The sequence below is a fragment of the Periophthalmus magnuspinnatus genome, chromosome 13 (genome assembly GCF_009829125.3).
Source record: "Periophthalmus magnuspinnatus isolate fPerMag1 chromosome 13, fPerMag1.2.pri, whole genome shotgun sequence".
Classification (NCBI taxonomy): domain Eukaryota; kingdom Metazoa; phylum Chordata; class Actinopteri; order Gobiiformes; family Gobiidae; genus Periophthalmus; species Periophthalmus magnuspinnatus.
In genome coordinates, this window is record NC_047138.1 from 28,399,747 (window position 1) to 28,423,220 (window position 23,474).

At 39.9% G+C, this 23,474-nt stretch overlaps 1 protein-coding gene across 3 annotated transcripts in view; it reads left to right on the plus strand.

Moving 5' to 3' along the window:
• The first annotated feature begins 2,544 nt into the window (after positions 1-2,544).
• LOC117380454 (fatty acid CoA ligase Acsl3-like) overlaps positions 2,545-23,474 on the plus strand; it is a 44,018-nt gene continuing 23,088 nt past the window's right edge. Inside the window, exons 1-3 of one of the 3 annotated variants that reach the window (XM_033977265.2) lie at positions 2,545-2,679; positions 14,787-15,270; positions 18,541-18,718. In XM_033977265.2, coding sequence (XP_033833156.1) covers positions 14,896-15,270; positions 18,541-18,718 — 553 coding nt within the window. In that variant the 5' untranslated portion in view covers positions 2,545-2,679; positions 14,787-14,895. Of the gene's footprint in view, positions 2,680-5,088; positions 5,105-6,143; positions 6,185-14,786; positions 15,271-18,540; positions 18,719-23,474 lie in introns of those variants that run through there. The other 2 variants (XM_055225781.1, XM_055225780.1) reach the window with 2 other exon arrangements.

A 23,474-nucleotide genomic window follows, 5' to 3' on the forward strand; every position in this document is an offset into this window, starting at 1 on the left:
AAACATAAAAGGAAATGCAGTTATTTGAAGGCAAGTTCCTTTAAGTATCTTTATCTTGAAATGAAATTAATGAATTAATTAGGAATACACAAATTCTCTCCTTCTCTTCTTGTTATAGGTGACATTTTCAGGACTTTTCACTAATCAACATATAGAAATATTTTGTTTTAAATTGTCAGTTACTACAGTCCTTATTTTTCATCACTGTGAAACCCATGTACTATAGGTAGGGCTTAATTTGATAAAACACATTGCACTTTCTCTTGATTTTTGAGGGGGAAAAGATCCGGGGAATATTTGTTTGCTCAAACTATGAACACGTTAAAAATAAACCCTCAGCCTTTTCAGCAGGTCTCAACAGTAATAAAAAATACTTTTACTTTTCAGTCCTGTTCAAAAATGTAGTAGAGCAGAGAGTACAGATAAGTGCTCTCAAATGTAGTGAAGTAAAAGTAAAAAGTGTCCAGTTTAAAATTTAATTAAGTAAAGTACAGATCCCTACTTTTTTTTTACTTAAGTATAGTACTTTACTACTTTTATTTCATAACCTTACATCACCTCAAAGTGCTATTGGTCTATATTTTTGCACTAATAAGCGAGTGAAAAGGTATGGTTCTGTTGCTGGTTTGTTCAATAGATCAAAGTTGCCTAGAAACCACTTTCAAGGGCAGTTTGTCTTTCATGAAAACCTGCCTACACAGAATATCTAAACGCACGGCTTTAGGAGCGCCGGCTTAGAAGAGAGATGTAGAACCACGGACAATGGTTTAAACTGTTAAATTTTGTATTTGTCTGTTTCGACTATCTGCAGCAGTGAGTCACAGCACTGTCACTGCGGAGCATCCACCCACGTACAACTTTTCATACGTCCCAATGGGCCTGATGAAAATGTAGTGTCTTTTCAAACATGACTGGAGTCTAAAACTGTCCTCCATTATTCAACACAACAATACCAGACTTTTTTTCGGAGTTGGTTCTCTTGCTTTTATGCATATTTTGGTTTACTTTTATTCTCATCCATTTTCTTCCACTTATCAGGGGCTGGGTCGCAGGGGCAGCAGTCTAAGCAGGGACTCTCTGACTTCCCCCACCCCAGACACTTCCTCCAGTTGATTCAGTAAGACCTCAAGGCGTTCCCAGGCTAGCCGAAAGACATAGTCCCTTTCTTCGTGTCCTGGGTCTTCTCCGAGGTTTCCTGGCAGTGCGACATGCCCGGGAACACCTCCTCAGGCACCTCAGCTGGATCCTCTCCAGGTGAAGGAGCAGCGGCTCTACTCTAAGCAGAAGTAGGACATTCTTTTGCAAGTCTCAAGTAGGTCTCACGTCTTTGAGACAGACGAGTCCAAGTCAAGTTGTGAGTCAGTGCCCCACAAGCCCAAGTTGAGTCCAAGTCCTCTGTTTTCAAGACTTTAAAAAAATACAGCTTGTATGTTTGCAGTTTATATGCTCTTTAAATTAAATTGCACTATATTTAGTCAGTCATAATAACAAATAGGGACGTAACAGTATCCAAATCTCATGCTGCTTTTTCCTTAAATGCCTTGAAAAGTCCTTAGTGAGAATCATCACTCTCACAATACTAAAAATTAAGATTTAATTTAAAAGTAGGCATATTTAATAATCGTTATTTATTCTTGCAGTCTGCAGTGAAACAGAGCAAAGGATTATGGTCTATGTAGTTCCCTCTGTTTTTTAGCTATTGCTGGAACAAAACAATTCACTTGGGGAAAGGAGCTTGTAACCCAATTTATTGAGACAGCCCCCTATATAAGACATTTAACGGTACGATATCACAGTTTTTCAGTTATCGTTTCATCCCTAGTAACAAATAGAGAAGAGGGGAGGGACATGCTCCAGTTTGTTCCTGTAAAAGTATTTTCTAAAAACTTTTTTTTTGAGTGGAAGCGTCAAGTCATCTCAGGTCACAGGGTTGAGTCCAGGTCATGACTTGCCTCCACCTCTGACTCCAAGCTCCTCCCGTGTGACTGCGCTGCCATTTCAGATTTATAAAACGAGATCATAGTTACTCCTGTCATATTTGCTCATGTATTTTTGCAATATATAACACTTGTATTAGAATAAAAGTAATACAGATATGATAAATAACAATAATAATACTGTGGAACAAACCAATAACATCCCCATGGAGATAAAACGGTAGCAGGCCTTACACCAGAAAGGTTCCATAGTGCACCTTTGAACAACCTGCTAAATCTTCTGAGCTCTTATATTATTTATTTGAATCGTATAGGCGTATGTAAAATCCTCGGCGGCTCTATAACTGTATGCATTTTACAGAGTTGTTATCCTCCTTAACAGCTCCATTATAAACCACTGAGCCGCTTCACCTCAGAAACACGGTTCAAAACCACTGTGTGCATTTCAAAGAAACACCTTGACCAAACAAAGAAAGTCTCACCCATAAAAAACACATCAAAATGTCAATAATTAACTGCTTCAAAAAGCGTAGAGGCGGGACTAGAATTTTAACGTGTTTGAAGGACCAAACTGCAGCTTTTATACACACTTTGAAGCTGGCGTTAATATTCCCTGGAGGTGTGACGCTAACTGAAGGCTCTGCTCTGTCTGAAGCTGTGTTACTCAAGTTTGACTTTAATTTAGGCTTTGTTTTAACACAACAATCTGAGCATAAAGAACTGACTTAGCAACAAACAACAGGTGAGCTGATTTTTGTACTCTTAAACAAGTCCCTCTCAAATAACATTACAGTCACAAGCTAGCTAGCATTATCCATTAGCATTTTTGACAGTTAAAGGGTCCGTATTACGTTATTTTCTGATCTGTGCTATAATGTTGTTTCCTCATCACAAACATACCTGGATTTGTGTTTTGTTTAATTCACACATGTTGCATATTTAGGCTGTGTTTGTCTCTCAAACAGAAAACACTCTGCTCCACCTTGTGATGTCATGTGGTGATACAGGAAGTGCTCCACTGTGTTTATAAACTCCATACATTTGCCACTTGAGTCGTTTGGATTATTTCAGTCCTGGAATTTCCAATCTTTTCTGAACAAAATGTAAAACATAACTTAACTTGAAAACGACCTCTTCATGACATCATACGGTGGAACGGGGTATTTTGATCTTTGGAGATGTAGACAGACCAATAATAAAGGGTTAGTCAAACATGTGTGAATGAAACAAAACACAATTCCAGGTCTGTTTTTGAGGAGGTAGCAGCATTATAACATGTTTTAAACTCAAGAGTCAATTTTGTTGTAATATAGGACCTTTAAGTCAGTATATTACAGAGTGCGTACTGCCAAATTTCAAACTAAGCAATAGTCAAGTGTAGATCCAATGGTCTGACATGTGAAACTAGCCCCGATAGAAAAGATCATGTATTTATTTGCAGTTGTTGTGTTTCGGTCGGGCTTCTAGCAGTGCGGTTGTGTTGTTTTGCATGTTTTGTTTAAGGAAGGAAACGCAACCCGAAATGTGAGCGCTACACTATATAGCAGTGGTGGATGAAGTACTCAGTGTTGCTACTTAAGTAAAAGTACAGATATTGAAGCAAAAAAAAAAAAAAAAAAAAAAAAAAAAAAACTCAAGTAAAAGTATCACATGAAAAAATCGACTAAAAAGTATTAAAGTACCTGTTTAAAAAATGTGTTTAAACAGTAAAAATGTAATGTATTTTGCGCAGATTTTGAGATTTAACGAAGTTTCCAATGTAGTGATTTGGGTAAAGATTTGTGCTGAATTTTGATCAACAGAAACATGCTAAAAAATAAACCTTCCGGCTTTTCTGCAGATCTCAAATGATAATAAAAAATACTTTTACTTGTCAGTCCTGTTCACAAATGTAGGTGAATGTAAAGTACATACATACCTTCTCTCAAATGCTCCCAAATCCTATACATCGTAAGGAGCAGGTCTAAAAGTAAAAAATAAGTCAATAAATAAAGTTAAAGGTGGATTATTCTGGTTGGGGGTCCATGGCATGCTTGTCTCCATGGAGATGTCATTTCTTAACCTAGAATATACCACAGTATGACAAACTTAAACTTGCATCTATTGTTACACCAGAAATGTTTATATAGTCTGCTACACACTTGTCTCCATGGAGATGTTGATCGTTTGCCTAGAATGCTTCACAGTATGGCATAAAACTTACAAATTGTGGGTCAGATCTGTGGAAAGGCACCCCACACACACAGTAGAATGTATGTTTTTCACGTTAGTATGCAACATTAAAGGCCCCAAATTACACTAAACTGAATATTGTGAGCTTTACCTCCTGAAAAACATACCTGGAGTTGTGTTTCTCTAACCCTTTCTTATTAGTCTGTCTACATCTCCAAACCTCAAAATGCTCTGTTCCACCTTGTGATGTCATGAAGTGGTAGTTTTCAAGTTAACAGCTACCTTTTACATTTAGTTCAATAGAGATTGCCAGTTCCGGGGTTGAAATCATTCAAATGATCCTAGTGAAGGTGCATGGAGTTTAAAAACACAGTGGAGCGCTTCCTGTATCACCCCATGACGTCACAAGGTGGGACAGAGTGTTTTCCGTTTGAAGGAAGAACACAAAACACAACTCCAGGTATGTTTGTGATGAGTAAACAACATGATAACAGATCAGAAAATAGTGTAACATGGTCCAGACAGTGGGTCATGTGCAGTTTCAAGTTTTCCAGGCTCTGATTTGCGCATTGTTCCGGCAGTTTCCTTGAGTGCGCGCGCGTTTGGGGAGCTCGTGCGCATGTGTGGCTTCTTGTGACCGTCAGTAACCCCCCCCCCCTCCACCTCCACCTCCCTCCCTGTCACATCCATGCACCCTCCCGTCATCTGAACCCGGCCCACAGCCACGCGCCACCTCACGAGCCCAATCATAGAGCTCCCCTCTCTCTCTCTATCCCTCTCTCCATTCCTCCGGCATCCAGCGGCAGTGCGCGCGTGTGTGGCTCTACTTCCGGGACTTGACTTGGCTTGGCTGGTCTGACGGGGCGGATTAAGAGCCCAAATATTAATTAATAACGCGCTCACTACGGCGCACTACCGCGGGGACGCACAACAGCAACCGGCGAGGAGAACGAGACAAAGTGACGTCCTTTTACGCACAAGTTACGCGTTTGGAGGTAAGTTTCAGTTTGGGTTTGCGTGTAGGATGCTCTGATTAGAAGATGCTCTTGATTCGTCTTAGACACGACTGGTCTGATTTGTCTTGAATATGTGTCTATTCTGTATTAAAATGGACTGGAGACTGTGGGTGATGATAGTAAAGAGATGTGGCACTTTTTGTGTAGAAAAAAATTAAAATAGAACTGAACTGGTTGGAGAGGCTATGTTGAAATAACTATGATTTTTACAGAAAAGAACAACAGCTCCACTAGAAGGAACTACTCTGATTTCTGTCATAGTAACTCGTCCTTGTATTTGATTGGAAGAAAGCTTGATATGTTACTTTTAACGTGGTAAGATTAGAGATGGCAAGATTATTCGGTTCATAAATAATCAAAAACAAAAGACAAAGTAGTGAAAAAATAGGTATCTGTACTTTACTTAAGCACATTTTACAGTGGATACTTTTTACTTTTACTTCACTACATTTGAGAGCAGTATCTGCGCTTTCTGCTCCACTACATTTTTGAACAGGACTGAAAAGTGAAAGTATTTTTTGTTATAGTTTGAGACCGGCTGAGGGTTTATTTTTATCAAGTTCATAGTTTGAGCAAATAAAAATATACAAATAAAAACAGGTAGAAAAAAATCTGTTGTTTTTAGTGAACAAAATTCAGCACATGTCACTATATTTGAATCCTTATATTTACTTTTTACTCTTTAAATACATTTTTAAACAGTACTTTAATACTGATACTTAAATACATTTTTTCATGTGATACTTTAGGTTTTTTTTTCTTCTTCCCCCACTGATAATCATAATTATTCAGGTCACAATATTTTACACCATTTTCGTTCACTTATTTGAACTCTATTCAAAACATTTTTAAAACATTTGCTAGATTTAAAATTGCACTATGAAACTTTTCTAACACAGAATCCACCATGCCACCTGCTTATTTCCATGTAGATGTTATTGTTTTGTCTAGAATGTTCCACAGTTTGGCATTAAACCTATGTATCTCCATGGAGACAATCAGTTGACGCCACCAGCCCCAGTCACAGGTCAGATCTGTGGTGAGACGACCCCTCTCACTGTCAGTATGTACGGTTGTTTTGTGATTTAAAACACCGGTAATAGATACGTTTAATGTCATACTGTGGAACATTCCAGACAATGCAATAATATCTTTATGGAACCAGCAGGTGGCAGACTTGAAAAAAAAGTTATTTCCCTGTTACCTTATACGTTCAGAACATACTAATTATACACCCCGATGAGTTTATAAGCACTTTTCACCACTTTTAGAGACCAGAGTGGTAAAGCTAACAACAACTAGCGAAACGTCTTCACTCCTACAACATATTTGTCCAGTTGACAGATTTTATTTTTCGTTTACCATGGATCAGACCTGGACAACTGAGGGATTACGCACAATTAGCATGCTAACCTTAGACTGTAAATTTAAATGGACATAGCTAACCTGCTAGCCACTGCGTTCCAAATAGGACGTGATCATGGGCGTGCTTCCGACTCCATCGACTCTGGCTTCAATTCACTTTCTATTGAAAAACTGTTACCCCTCTCTCTGTAACTGCTGCTGTCAGGCTCGTCATTCCAGTCTTAAAAAGTTCCTATTAATCCACTCTACATGATCCTAGTATTTATTATTTTGCTACCTTGTCCCTAAATTAGGATATGAACATTAATAACAAACCAATGACATACCTTTTATCCCCGAGTTTGCTCCTTCTAGCATTAGCAGCAGGTTTGATTGACAGCGTTGCTAAGTGCCCGCTCCCTGCTAAACCAGCGGCACGGGCGGGAAGGGGCGTTACCTTCGACAACCTCGCTCCGGATTGGCTCTTTGGTTGCTATGATACTCATGGTTGAAATTCCAAATATGGAACTCGGTGCCAAACCCGTCCCTATAACTGCTAGTCTATATTAGCTTAATTTGCCTGGAGCTGAACGCTGTGGGTGACGTCACTTTCACTTAGTCCACGTCTTTATACAGTCTATGATGCTAACGCACACTTCCTGATCATCTGACTATAAAACACTTTACATTTAGATGCAGACAGCACACAGTGGACTTATTTTGACCTCAAGAGCTGTTGTCCTGGGGTAATTTATGACCCCCAAAAATAACTCACTCACAGCAGAACTCGGACATTTCTTCATCAAATAGGCTGAAAATTGGGCCACTTGAAAAAAAGTTGATTGTATAATGAGAACTGTCTGATAAACAAGTTACGTTAAAGTTCAATTTGACCCCAATTTGTTTCTCTTATAACTCAGATCAACTTAATTTCCACCACTGTACTTTAATTAGTAAAATTAAGAGTTGCAGGAGATTTTCAGGTCCAGAAATGCACGATCTTTACTAAAATACAGCTTACTAACCAAAAAAAGAAAAAGAAAAGTATGTTATTTTATGGCTGAGAAATAAACTGGGGTCAAACTGAGCCCAAAGGAACTTCAGGAGGGAGGAACATACGAGGGTTAAACAATATATCTGTACTGGGGTAACACAAATTTTGCTCATATATGGAAAATAATTGGATACAACCCAGGCCTTTAAGTGATTTTATTTCAATGTATAGTCGACTCAGTTTAAATTTATACAACTGGCCACATAAAAACATGAGAATCTGTTAGAATGAAACAGAGGGAGTGATCATAAGGATTTCATATTTGAAATGCCTTTGGTGACGTTTTTTTTTCTAACCATTATCATAACACTAAATGTGATATTGTGGCATGAGACTGTATGCTCTGAAATGAATGAATAAACCTTTATGTTTATGCCAAAACCAGGACGAATTTGAACATCTAGTTTTCTTAAAGTCTCACCAGTGTTCCTGTATACAAGCATGTGGTACACAGTAATACTTCGGATGTGGGCTTTTTTCAGTCTTTGCCATAATGAGCGTACTGAGTGTGAAACCAGAGCTAAGACCAATCCATATAAACCAGAACGAAACTCTTTTATAGACCCTTATATCCCCTTGTATGCAGTAGTGAAACGCAACAAAGTAAAACTAGTAAAGTACTGTACATAAGGAAGTTTTAAGGTGGATACTTTTTACTTTTACTTCACTATATTTGAAAGCAAGTATCTCTACTTTCTACTCTACTGCATTTTTGAACAGGACTGAAAAGTAAAAGTATTATTTCTTATTGTTTTAGACCCGCGAAAAAGGCTCAGTGGTGTTTTGTTTTTTTTTTTGTTTTTTTTTTAATGTTCGTAGTCAGAGCAAACAAAAATATACAAATAAAAACAGCTAGAAAAAATATTGATTCAGTTGTTTCTGCTGATCAAAATTCAGCACAAATCAAAATCACTACATTTGAAGCTTTATAAGACCTCGGAATCAGCGTCAAATACTTTTACTTTCTACTCTACTCAGGTACTTTAATACTTTTACATAAGTCAATTTTTGTCAGTTTTCTCCGGTATCTGTACTTTTACCTAAGTGACACAATGAGTACTTCTTCCACCACTGCTTGTAGATCTATTAATGACATTTACACAGGACTAAAAACAGTTACGGAAACAGACCGGTGGAGCAAGAAGTTTAACAATTAGGGTTAAAGGTCGCCTACTTGATGTATTCCCCTGTATTTGATCCCTAGTGCAAATATATTGTATAAGCAGCTATTAGGTCAAAATAAGACTGCTGTGTACTGTCTGCATATCTCATTAGATCATCTGGAAGTGTGTGTTTACATGCTAGTTGTTTACGGTCAGATTACTGGTGGACACTGACTTATATCTGTCTGAAGGGGGGGCTAACTACACTGAGCTAACTACAATATTTCCTATTAATTTGTATTAGATGGGGGCCCACGTGAGGCTTCCTGCTCCGGGCCCCCCAAATTTCTGTCGACGGCCCTGCTTGTCCGCTAGATCGTAGTTGTTTTCACTGATAACAAAGTACAATGATATAAAAGTTGTATAAACATGGAACGTATTTATAACATTGAAATTATAATTATTCATACTCATGACATTTTAAACCGTCTGCATCTTTATCATTATCGTGATATTATCGTTAATCGCAGTTACTTTCGTCATCATAATCTCAACACAAAATTTCAGTATTGTCCCATGCCTAATACTGTCGAGCACTATTGTTTTCTTTGTTTGGATTTAAGTCTGAAGATGGGGTTATAAATAGGAGATACTCTAAATAAGGGCTCCATTCCTGTTCAAAGATGGATTGTCCTTCCTAACAAAAATGGCTCTTTAACTCCCCTCTCAAACCATTTCTTTTCTTTGGCTAAGATCTGTACCTCTCTATCTTCAAAGGAGTGGATTACACAGACAACCACGATGAATGGTGCCTGAAAAATGCCCCAAACTGCAAAGAAAAATAATATAATTTTTTTTTTTTAATCGTAAGAAAACTCATACAGAGTGGAATACACATGTTAAAGGTGATCTGTTTATCATTATTCATTCAGGTCACAAACATGAATAATATTTAAGCCATTAATACTTAGCAAACTACAACTATAGCAAAAAATAATCAGGGCTGTTTATGGGGTTAGCTTTAATAATCACAAAGTCTGATTTCATTAAACTTATCCCATATATAAGAAAGTTACTCTTTAGTGTGAATCAAACTGGAGTTCTCTGCTGTTTGGTCATGATGTCAGAGTGTTATACTATGACAAACTAGGACTAAACCAGGACTAAACTAGGACTAAACCAGGACTAAACTAGGACTAAACCAGGACTAAACTAGGACTAAACTAGGACTAAACTAGGACTAAACTAGGACTAAACTAGGACTAAACCAGGACTAAACCAGGACTAAACCATGACTAAACTAGGACTAAACTAGGACTAAACTAGGACTAAACTAGGACTAAACTAGGACTAAACCAGGACTAAACTAGGACTAAACCAGGACTAAACCAGGACTAAACCAGGACTAAACTAGGACTAAACAAGGACTAAACAAGGACTAAACAAGGACTAAACAAGGACTAAACTAGGACTAAACCAGGACTAAACCAGGACTAAACCAGGACTAAACCAGGGCTAAACCAGGGCTAAACCAGGACTAAACTAGGACTACAGATCTAAAGCAGGACTAAAGCAGGACTAAACCAGGACTAAACCAGGACTAAATCAGGACTACAGATCTAAATCAGGACTAAACCAGGACCAGACCAGGACTAAACCAGGACTAAATCAGGACTACAGATCTAAATCAGGACCAGACCAGGACCAGACCAGGACTAAACCAGGACTAAACCAGGACTAAACCAGGACTAAACCAGGACTAAACCAGGACTAAACCAGGACTAAACCAGGACTAAACCAGGACTACAGATCTAAACCAGGACTAAGCCAGGACTATGCCAGGACTATACCAGGACTACACCAGGACTACACCAGGACTAAGCCAGGACTATACCAGGACTACACCAGGACTACACCAGGACTACACCAGGACTACACCAGGACTACACCAGGACTACACGCATGTACGTGCCTTGACCCTGGGCGCATATAGTTGGCCCATAGTGGTCATGCAGAGTGCTGTGTAAGACTTAAGCCTGTTTAGTCCTGAGAAGACAAAGGGCCTTTCACTTGTTCTTATGAGGAAGCCATGATTGTGCCCACTCACCCCACCACGCTCACCAATGCACTCAATATTACACCACATCTGCAGATCTGTGCACGCTAAAGCTCTGTGTTGAGAAATTGTACAAGTTTAAAGTAAAGTTGCTAATCAATAAGAAGCTAAAGTTGGGGTTTGAGCAGGGAGCTTATGTAAGGGACATTTTGCAGTGTAATGATCTAAAAAAAAAAATCTAATTAAACCAATGAGATGGTGCAGTTGGAAAGTAACTAACTACAAATATTATGACTGCACATAATTGTAACCATGTAATATTAATTAGTATGTAGCCAAGTACTGTTCAAGTCCCAATCCTTCACATCCATGTCTGTCTCTGCCATAGATTGTATAGAGACGTGGACAAAGGGAGCGCGACGTCAACCATAGCGTTCGTCTCCAGTCAAATGAAGCTCATCGAGGCTAGAGCAGTTATAGCGGCGATTTTGGAGCCGAGTTCCACGTTTGGAATTCTGATTACGAGTATCATAGCAACCAAAGAGCCAATCCGGAGCGAGGTTGTTGAAAGTAACGCCCCTTCCCACCCGCACCACTGGTTTGGCAGGGAGCAGGCGCATAGCAACGCTGTCAATCAAACCTGTTGCTAACGTTAGGAAGCAACTTTGGGGAAAGAAGACGCCTGATTTGTTGTTATTAAAGTTCATATGTTAAATCACAGACAAAATGGCAAAATAAAAATACCAGGATCATGTAGAGTGGGAACATTTTAAGACCAAAATTTTCAATGTAAAGTGAACTGGAGTCAGAGTTGATGGAGCATGAAGCGCGCCCATGCTAACTTCCTATTCGGAATGCGACAGCTAGCAGGTTAGCTATGTCCATTTATATATAAAGTCTGGTATGGTCTCTGCTTTTATTTTAATTTTTTTTAAGACCTCAAACTTGCCATACGCCAGGGATCTAACACACATTCCTTTTTGCTTCTTTTATATAAGAAAAAGTGTGCAAAATTTGGCTTTTGATTGCTATATTTACATTTGTGCAGGCAGAATTTTGCAGAAAGAGCGAAGCTGTTCTTTAATACCTTCCTGGCCCTGCAGTGAAGTGTCCCCCCTGCTGGGATAAACATGGCACCTCTTGTGTTACAAACCACAGAACAATGAGCGGGACCTCCGGGAGCAGATGGTAGCCCGGGGAAGCACTCTGCCAAAACCGTATTTATTTATAAGACTCTAAAGAGACACTGCAAAGAGGAGGGGACATACGGCATATTGTTGTCGTGTCATTGAGCAAGACACTGTACGCACTTAGCATTAGTGAAGCTCTTCATGTGAGTGTTTGGCGCGGGGTGGAGAGGTTGTGGGTTCTAACTGTCACACACGCATGCACACACACTTAATGTCACTCACTTCTGTCAACTTCACTGGTTCAAGCTTTATGTTCTATAAAACCAATTAAAGTTTCACGTCTACGTTTACTGGAAGCGCGTAGGATTACTTAAGAAATACTCAAGTAGTGGTCCAAGAATTTGATGAAATGTGATTGGACCAAACACAAAATAACGCACAAAATCTCGTATTTTTCAATCCAATTCAAGTTTATTTGTACAGCACGTTTAAAACAACTTCAGCTGACCAAAGCGCTTCACATAAAAGTCAACAAAAAACCCAAATAAACAGATAACACATTGCATAAGAAAAGAACAACAAAAAAAACAAGATATCCGGTCGAGCTAGTATTAAATGCCAGGGAGAAAAGGTGGGTTTCAGGTTCGTCAAAAGATAGACAAAACAATGACACAAACTAAATTATATGTGAAAGAGATGCGCAAGAAACACAAATGTTCAAATTGTTTCATATTGTCAACATAAAGCTTTTGTTTGACTTACATAGACGTGTCCGGTCAGTTGATTTAAACACATTTTGGTGCTGTCTTCTTACCGGTGGACGCAGGACGACAGCGCCACCTGCTGTCCAACGTCCAGGTGTGTGAGAGTAAAAATCCCGGTTTTAAATTATTGGAAGACCAGATGAACCTCTACTGTTACTGTTAAATGTTACTCAAGTTCAAGTAAAGGGTTTAAAAACTACTCAGACTAACTAAATGTTCCGCAGTATGGCATTACACTTGTCTACTTTTTTCTCAGTTCTGAGCAATAACCTGGCCTGTCTCCGCGGATATAGAAAAGTTTAATGAAAATACTGCAGAACATTCCAGGCAAAGCAATAACATCTCCAAGGAGACTAGCAGGTGGTGGATTTAACCCCTGAAAAGTTACATAGTGTATCTTTTAAAGCAGTATTATCATTATTCTAATATAATGATAACTTCATTGGACTTCTGCTGTTACTGTTAAATATATTACTCGAGTAGAAGTAAAGGGTCTGAAAACTACTCGGAGTGATACAATTTTTATTTCAAATACTTAACTAAATAATATGCAGTACTAGCAACTCTGATATTAGTGCTCTGTAAAAACTGTGCTATTACTGTGTGAGAATTGAATAGAGTAAAAGAATAAATGGCAGGAGGCGGGCGCTTAGCAATGCTGTGAATCAAATCTGTTGCTAGCACTAGCGGGAGCAACCACGGGGATCAAAGGCGGCTGATTCGTCTGTTATTAATGTTCATATCTTGAGTTACAGACAGAATAGCGAAATAATGATGCCAGGATCATGTAGAGTGGGTTAAAACGGACATTTTAAGACCAAAATGACGAGTCTGACAGCAGCAGTTACAGAGAGAGGGGCGACGGTTTTTCAATAGAAAGTGAATTGGAGCCAGAAGCGCAGCCATTCTCACTTCCTAATCCGAACACGGCAGATAGCAGGTTAGCTATGTCCATTTATATATACAGTCTATGGCCCTGATGCCTTTATTATGGTGGCTATAATCACAGTTAAAAATACAATGAATGTAAACAGACTGAGGCCATTGACAAATACTAGTTTTTTTGTTCAGCTTTGGCCCGGCAGCAAAAACATGTGATTCATTCTTTCACTTTCACAATAGCTCAGACATTCTTCTCTTAAACTGGGTGTAGCTGAACAAGACTTAATCAAATTTACAAATTATTCACCAATAACAAGAGAATACCAATGTGCGCTGTATGTTGCGTGTTCATATGTTTTTCAGAAGGAGGTGATGTCATATTTAGCCTGGAAAAACGTTTAAAACCGATGATATCCTATTGCTTTGCCTGGAATGTTCCGTAGTGTGGCATTGCACTTGTCTATCTTAATTTTTTTTCTCAGCTCTGAACAGTAACTTGGACTGGCCTCACCTGCTTGTCTCCATGGAGATAGATAAGTGTAATGAAAGTACAAAGGAACATTCCAGACGCAAAGCATCTCCAAGGAGACACCACTGAAGAGAAATTATACTTGTGTGGGAAAGAAAGAGACAGAGAGAGACAGAGAGAAAGACAGAGAGAAAGACAGAGAGAGAGAAAGAGACTGAGAGACACAGCGAGAGAGAGACACAGCGAGAGAGAGACACAGCGAGAGAGAGACACAGCGAGAGAGAGACAGAGAGACTGTGAGAGAGAGACTGCGACACAGAGAGAGACGCAGAGAGTGAGAGAGAGAGAGAGACAGAGAGTGAGAGAGACAGAGTGCGAGGGAGACAGAGACAGAGAGAGCGAAGGAGACAGAGAGCGAGGGAGACGGAGAGAGAGAGACTGCGACATAGAGAGAGACACAGAGAGTGAGAGAGACACAGAGAGTGAGAGAGACAGTGAGAGTGAGAGAGACAGTGAGAGTGAGAGAGACAGTGAGAGTGAGAGAGACAGCGAGAGTGAGAGAGATATAGAGCGAGAGAGACAGAGAGTGAGAGACAGGGAGCGAGGGAGACAGAGAGCGAAGGAGGCAGAGAGCGAGGGAGACGGAGAGAGACAGAGAGAGAGAGAGACACACAGAGAGAGAGACTGCAAGACAGAGAGAGAGACACAGACAGTGAGAGAGAGAGACAGTGAGAGAAACACAGAGAGAGAGAGACAGAGACATAGAGAGAAGCAGGTGGTGGATTCTACCCCAGAAAAATGACATACTTTTAGTTACAAGTTACTCTAATCTCATGATAATTTTGTTTTATTCTTGCAGGTAAAGAGGAGACCTTTTCATCAAATAAATATCCAAAACCAGGAACAAAAACACAGACTGAAACCCTCATAGGAAAAATACTGAAAAAGGACGCCATTTTTGGAACAACATGAAGCTAAAAGATGAACTAAACCCTGTGATACTTATACTCTTCCATGTTATCGTTGGATTGTACACTGTGCTCACATTCCTCCCATCTTACCTCTTAAACATGCTCTCCTCCTCTGAACAAATCCACTACGGTTCTGAGGAGGATAGAGCCAGAAGAACCAAGGCCAAATCCGTGTCCGGCCGACCCGAGGGACCCTACCGAGCCGTGAGCGCCACCAAGAGGCTGCTGACGACGGTGCATCCCGGAGTGGACACGCTGGACAAGATGTTGGAGTACGCGGCGGAGAAGTTTCCTCACAGGGACTTTCTGGGAACGAGGGAAGTGATCTGTGAAGACGACGAGAAACAGAGCAACGGAAAAGTCTTCAAGAAGGTAAAGAAATAGACTATTACAGACTTTAAAGAGGGGGTATTACGCGAAATTGGCTTTTTGGAGCTTTGTACGATGTTATAATGTTGTTCCATCATCGAAAACATGCCAGAGGAAGTTTTAGATGTCATCCATGCAAGTTTGGGTAATATAGTGATCTCTCCTTCATGATTAGCTGTAAAAAGCTGTCCAAAGCTCCGCCCACAAGCCATGCTCCCACCCACAGTTCTCCATAAATATACAAAAGCATGATACAAAATTGCACACAACAACTTGACAAACCTGATGCGATGTGCAGTAGTTTCATCAGCTGGATGCACGGTGATTGTGTTGTGATAGCGCTCTGAAGGGGGAGTGACTAAGCACGGAGAGCAGAGAGGGGAGACTCATATGCAGTGCCCAAAACAAAACTAAAACTTAATCGTTAATGCGTTGTTTTTAGCAAATATAGCATTTTCAAAACAATAAAGGGTAACGTGCTGATCTAAATATGTAAATATGAGTTAATACCCCACAGAAAGTTACATAGTACATCTTTAAAATACCCTTTAAAGATGCGCCATGTAAGTTTCCTGGTGGTCACCTGCTTGTCTCTGTGTTATGCTATAGTTTTGCCTTCAATGTTCCACGGTATGGCATTAAACATACCTGTCTTGCAGTTATCTACGGGTACTTTTATTGCACAAAATCACCTCGTCACCTGCTTGTCACCACGGAGAGTGACTTGTTTAAAGCCATGCTGTGGAATACTCCAGGCAAAACAGTAACATCTCCGTGGAGACAAGCAGAAAAAAACTGTTTACAAAATATGGCATCTATTATGTAAACAGTGAAGTAGTGCAGCTGTTGTAATTTGGGATTCCACCACCTGCTTGTTGCTATGGCGATGATATTATTTTTGCCTGGAATGTTCCACGTTATGTCCTTTTACTTTTCTATCTTGCGTTCGTTCAATTACACGTGCATTAATGGGCAGTTGTTCTTATTGTCACCTCTTCAGGGATCTGACTTGTAAGTTGACCTTTTGGCATCACCTAAGGCACCAACACCTACACTGAGATAAACACAGTGGTGGAAGTAGTACTCAATTGTGTTACTTAAGTAAAAGTACAGATACTTAAGTAATAGTAAAAGTATCACATGAAAAAATCTATTTAAGTAAAAGTATGAAAGTACCTGTTTAAAAATGCACTTAAGGAGTAAAAAGTAAAAGTATTTCACGCAGATTTTGATGTTATAAGTTTTCAAATGTAGTGATTTTGATACAGATTTGTTCAACAGCCTTTTCAGCAGATCTCAAACAATAATAAATACTTTTACTTTTCAGTCCAGTTCAAAAATGTAGTGCAGTAGAAAGTACAGATACCTGCTCTTAAAAGTAGTGAAGTAAAAGTAAAAAGTACCCGTTATAAAATTGACTTAAATAAAGTACAGGTACCTCAAATTTTTACTTAAATACAGTACTTTACTACTTTTACTTTGTTACATCCCACCACTGGATAAGCAGGTGGCGACCTCCAACCAAAAAGTTACGCAATGCAGCTTTAATATACTGCAAAATTGAGCATAAATGATAGAATTCTATAGTAGAATTTGCCTTTTAACTTTGAAATGGAGTTTTGACCTAGTTTATGTTTAATATCTGTGTAATTACTGGGCCTATCCACATGAAACAAAAGCTGCCAAATGTTCACTATCTTCCCAGTCACTAAGATAAACTTTTAGTACTGAAATACTCCCTCCAAACTCTACTACATCCTGAGCATTTCATTTGTGCTGTAATATTTTAATACCTCATGTGTGCACAGACTGGGATATCTCCTTTGCTTACATAACCACAGCTTTGATAGTACTAATTTGTAGTTTTTATGCTGTTTTAGCCAATATTGCCACACATCAGCTCTGGTTCAGCCAATAATCTTATAAACTGATCAGAATAAGCCATTTAAACCTCGCTGTCGAAACACTCACCTAAGCACGTTTCAGCCTGTGGTGGAAGGTAACGAAGTACAAGCAGTAAAGTACTGTGCTTAAGCAGAATTTTTAGGTGTCTGTACTTTACTTTTTGCTTTTACTTCACTACATTTGAGAGCAGTATCTGTACTTTCTACTCTGCATTATTTTTTAACAGGACTGAAGAGTTAAAAGTACTTTTCATATGATTTGAGACGTTATTTTGACCATGTTCGCTGTAACATCCTGACTTCGAGTTCAAACTTCAACTTTGAGTAAACGGAAATAAATACACAAAACTCACAAGAAAAATGAAGAAATGGATTCGTATTGCTGCTGTCGACCAAAATATGTAATTTTTAGTCAATATCACTACATTTACACTTTAATACCTGAACAACACTTGTGCGAAATACTGTTACTTTTTACTCTTAAAGTACGTTTTTAAACAAGTACTTAAATACTTTTACTTAAGTCGATTTTTCATGTGATACTTTTACCTAAGTAACCTTTTACCTCTGGTCTGTGGTACTTACTTAAAAATAAAATTGAGTACTTCATGCACCCTTGGTCTCAGCTGTTTGACATGAGACTCTGGGGTTTCACTTTAACTGTTCTAGTGTGTATTTAGGTGCATAAGTGTTGTCAACCAATAGATGGCAGTATAAACTCACTCATTTCTACTCACTGTTTAGTTACTTGCCTTATTTTCCTCAGTGATGATGTTATGTCCTTATAGACGAGCATAAAATAGACTAGATTAATTGCAATCAAATCAAATGAACATAATTAGCCAATCACAAACAACAAAATCTCCTGTCTTATTCTGCACACAAACTGCTAACTAATAATAAATATAGGAGATCAAATTTCAATAAACAGAAGAACAGTTGTAGTTGTTGTAGTTTTTTTTTTTTTTAGGATTGTTTAAAGGTGATAGCAGTTTTGTTAAAGGGGCACTATGTAACTTTTCTAGTGGGGGGGTCTGTTATTAAAAACATACTTGGAGTTGTATTTCGGGTAATTCACACTGGTTTAATTAATCCTCTGTAAAGATTTTCAAACTTTGGAATTTCCCAGGATTGTGATGTTGTAGGTAGAGACCCTGCAGAGTTTTGAGTCCATAAATCATCACCATAACTCCATATTATAAGTATTTATGCCCGCAAATCAGGTTAATTACTATTGCATGCTTACATAAACATGCCAGGACTTGTTTCTCATTACCTAGTTTAATTGTTTCCCCATTGCTAATTACCATATACCTTCAACAACGTGCACTTTAAAATTATACTTGCCCCTCTGTGTCGCCCCCTGCAGGTGATCCTGGGTCAGTACCGCTGGCTCTCCTATGAGAAGGTCCACAGGTTGGCGAGGCAGTTTGGCAGTGGACTCTTAGCTCTGGGACAACAGCCCAAAAACAACATCGCCGTCTTCTGTGAGACCAGAGCAGAGTGGATGATCGCTGCTCAGGCCTGCTTCATGTACAACTTCCCCTGTAAGTCCCTCATCAGCAAACAGACACAAGCATGCTCTCATATTTAGAGATATTTAAAGAGAAAGAAGACACAAAAGGGTTACATCTGAGAAAAATAGACATTTGTTTTGTAGTAATATTAGTCTAATACAGGAGCTCTTTTTCTGTTCTGTTATGGCATTTATTGTTTATTTATAGAAATTGCTTGAGGGACCAAACCAGGATGGCACCAGGACAATATCAGGACAGACTGACTGATTGGTCTGGCCTCTGGATTCTGGTTTGGTCTCACACCAGAAACTAGACTGCACATCAATCTAGTCTCTGGTCTAGTCTCTAGTCTCTAGTCTCTGATCCAGTCTCTGGATTCTGGTTACGTCTCTAGTCCGGTCTCTGGTTTGGTCTATGGTCTAGTCTATGGTCTAGTCTCTGGTCTCTGATCTGTGGTCTCTAGTCTGGTCTCTTGTTTGGTTTATGGTCTGATCTCTGATCTCTGGTCTCTGGTCTCTGGTCTTTGGTCTCTGATCTCTACTCTTTTGTCAGGTCTCTGGTCTTTGGTCTGGTCTCTGGTCTGGTCTCTGGTTTGGTTTCTAGTCTCTAGTCTATGGGCTGGTCTCTGGTCTTTGGTCTGGCCTCTAGTTTCTGATCTGGTCTAGTCCCTGGTCTGGTCTCTAGTCTGTGCTCTCTGGTTTCTAGTCTCTGATCTTTAAAGTTAAAGAAAAAACAAATTTGAACTGAACCATGATATCTTGAAGCACGCTATCTTGCTACAGACAAATATAACAATAAACTATAATACTGAAACTCCTTTATGCCACAAAATAACCATAAAGCAGGATAATCCCAGTGAACCATTTTGTAAGTAGACAGATCACAGAATGAAGCAATAATAAGCCATAGAAGGGACTTATTGAACCCTCTACAGCTCAAATCGTATCGTATTACAACAAAAATGACAAAAGTCTCCCCATTATTACAACGAAAATGTAGACAAATGTGCACACGATACAAACCTCTTTAATGATTCCATTTCTCTTGGTTCCCTCTGGACAGTTTAAGCTTTTTACTTTCATTATCACTGTTTAGTCCAGTGTCAGTACAGTAAACTTGACCTGCACAAACTCAGCAGGTCAGCGTGCCCTTTCTGTTTTCTCATTTGAAGTGTTTCCTCTTTCTGTTTAAAATGGGTTTTCTCAGTGTTGCTTAGGCCGATGGTTCTCAAAATGTGGTGTGCGAGACGCTGATGGTGCATAGACTTAGTTATCTTGCAGTATTATTTCTCTAGTCTCCACTCACGTCTCTAGTCTCTGGTCTGGTCTCTAGTCTCCACTCTGGTCTCAGGTCTCTGGTCTCTAGTGTCTAGTCTCTAGTTTCTGGTCTCTTGTCTCCGGTCTCTGGTCTAGTCTCTGGTCTGGACTTTGGTCTGGTCTCTAGTCTCCAGTCTCTGAACTAGTCTCTAGACTCTGGGCTGGTCTCTTGTCTCTGATCTTTACTATGGTCTCTGGTCTGATTTTTCGTCCGGTCTCTAGTTTCTGGTCTGGTCTCTGAACTAGTCTCTAGTCTTTGGTGTCTGGTCTGGTTTCTTGTCTCTGGTCTCTGGTCTGGTCTTTTGTCTCTAGTCTCGAGTCTCTTGTCTCTGGTGTCTGGTCTTGTCTTGTGTCTCTGATCTGGTCTCTGGTCTGGTCTCTGGTCTGGTCTCTGGTCTAACTTCTGGTCTGGTCTCTGGTCCCTGGTCTCTGGTCTGGTCTCTGGTCTGATCTCTGGTCTGATCTCTGGTCTCTTGTCTCTAGTCACAAGTCTCTGGTCTGGTCTCTGGTCTGGTCTCTGGTCTAACTTCTGGTCTGGTCTCTGGTTTGGTTTCTAGTCTCTAGTCTATAGGCTGGTCTCTGGTCTCTGGTCTGGCCTCTAGTTTCTGGTCTGGTCTAGTCCCTGGTCTGGTCTCTAGTCTGTGCTCTCTGGTCTCTAGTCTCTGATCTTTAAAGTTAAAGAAAAAAGAAGACACAAAGAGCCACATGTGAGAAAAATAGATGTTTGTTTTGTTTATACATCACATCTGATCCTGAGTGGCCAGAGCCTTAACCTGCAGATAGACACATACAAGTACCTGTCACCATAACAAATTTGAACTGAACCACGATATCTTGAAGCACGCTATCTTGCTACAGACAAATATAACGATAAACTATAATACTGAAACTCCTTTATGCCACAAAATAACCATAAAGCAGGATAATCCCAGTGAACCATTTTGTAAGTAGACAGATCACAGAATGAAGCAATAATAAGCCATAGAAGGGACTTATTGAACCCTCTACAGCTTAAATCGTATCGTATTACAACAAAAATGACAAAAATCTCCCCATTATTACAAAGAAAATGTAGACAAATGTGCACACGATACAAACCTCTTTAATGATTCCATTTCTCTTGGCTCCCTCTGGACAGTTTAAGCTTTTTACTTTCATTATCACTGTTTAGTCCAGTGTCAGTACAGTAAACTTGACCTGCACAAACTCAGCAGGTCAGCGTGCCCTTTCTGTTTTCTCATTTGAAGTGTTTCCTCTTTCTGTTTAAAATGGGTTTTCTCAGTGTTGCTTAGGCCGATGGTTCTCAAAATGTGGTGTGCGAGACGCTGATGGTGCATAGACTTAGTTATCTTGCAGTATTATTTATTCGTTATATTGGTTTAATACAGGAGCTGTTTTTCTGTTCTGTTTTAGTTGTGTTTTGTGACATTTATTGTTTATTTATAGAAATTGCTTGACGGACTAAACCAAGACCAAGTCAGGATTAGACAAGGACAGTATCAGGACTGAGCTCTCTGGTCTCTGATCTCATCTCTGGATTTTGCTTTGGTCTCTGGTCTAGTCTCTGGTCTGGTCTCTGGTCTAGTCTCTGGTCTGGTCTCTGGTCTAGTCTCTGGTCTAGTCTCTCGTCTAGTCTCTGGTCTGGTCTCTAGTCTCCACTCTGGTCTCAGGTCTCTGGTCTCTAGTGTCTAGTCTCTAGTTTCTGGTCTCTTGTCTCCGGTCTCTGGTCTAGTCTCTGGTCTGGACTTTGGTCTGGTCTCTAGTCTCCAGTCTCTGAACTAGTCTCTAGACTCTGGGCTGGTCTCTTGTCTCTGATCTTTACTATGGTCTCTGGTCTGATTTTTCATCCAGTCTCTAGTTTCTGGTCTGGTCTCTGAACTAGTCTCTAGTCTTTGGTGTCTGGTCTGGTTTATTGTCTCTGGTCTCTGATCTGGTCTTTTGTCTCGAGTCTCGAGTCTCTGGTCTGGTCTCTGGTCTCTGGTCTCTGGTCTCTGGTCTCTGGTCTCTGGTCTCTGGTCTCTGGTCTCTGGTCTAGTCTCTAGTATGGATTTTGGTGTGGTCTCTAGTCTCTAGTCTCTGATCTGATCTGTCTCCAGTCTCTGAACTGGTCTCTAGTCTCTAGGCTGGTCTCTGATCTTTACTATGGTCTTTCGTCTGGTCTGGTCTTCCGTCTGATCTCTAGTCTCTGGGCTGGTCTCTTGTCTTTGGTCTCTGATCTTTACTATGGTCTTTGGTCTGGTCTGGTTTTTCGTCTGGTCTCTAGTCTCTGGTCTGGTCTCTGAACTAGTCTCTTGTCTCTGGTGTCTGGTCTTGTCTTGTGTCTCTGATCTGGTCTCTGGTCTGGTCTCTGGTCTGGTCTCTGGTCTAACTTCTGGTCTATTCTCTGGTCTGGTCTCTGGTCTAACTTCTGGTCTGGTCTCTGGTCTGATCTCTGGTCTCTGGTCTCTTGTCTCTAGTCACAAGTCTCTGGTCTGGTCTCTGGTCTGGTCTCTGGTCTAACTTCTGGTCTGGTCTCTGGTTTGGTTTCTAGTCTCTAGTCTATGGGCTGGTCTCTGGTCTCTGGTCTGGCCTCTAGTTTCTGGTCTGGTCTAGTCCCTGGTCTGGTCTCTAGTCTGTGCTCTCTGGTCTCTAGTCTCTGATCTTTAAAGTTCAAGAAAAAAGAAGACACAAAGAGCCACATGTGAGAAAAATAGATGTTTGTTTTGTTTATACATCACATCTGATCCTGAGTGACCAGAGCCTTAACCTGCAGATAGACACATACAAGTACCTGTCACCATAACAAATTTGAACTGAAACACGATATCTTGAAGCACGCTATCTTGCTACAGACAAATATAACGATAAACTATAATACTGAAACTCCTTTATGCCACAAAATAACCATAAAGCAGGATAATCCCAGTGAACCATTTTGTAAGTAGACAGATCACAGAATGAAGCAATAATAAGCCATAGAAGGGACTTATTGAACCCTCTACAGCTCAAATCGTAACGTATTACAACAAAAATGACAAAAATCTCCCCATTATTACAAAGAACATGTAGACAAATGTGCACACGATACAAACCTCTTTAATGATTCCATTTCTCTTGGTTCCCTCTGGACAGTTTAAGCTTTTTACTTTCATTATCACTGTTTAGTCCAGTGTCAGTACAGTAAACTTGACCTGCACAAACTCAGCAGGTCAGCGTGCCCTTTCTGTTTTCTCATTTGAAGTGTTTCCTCTTTCTGTTTAAAATGGGTTTTCTCAGTGTTGCTTAGGCCGATGGTTCTCAAAATGTGGTGTGCGAGACGCTGATGGTGCATAGACTTAGTTATCTTGCAGTATTATTTCTCTAGTCTCCACTCACGTCTCCAGTCTCTGGTCTAGTCTCTGGTCTAGTCTCTGGTCTGGTCTCTAGTCTCCACTCTGGTCTCAGGTCTCTGGTCTCTAGTGTCTAGTCTCTAGTTTCTGGTCTCTTGTCTC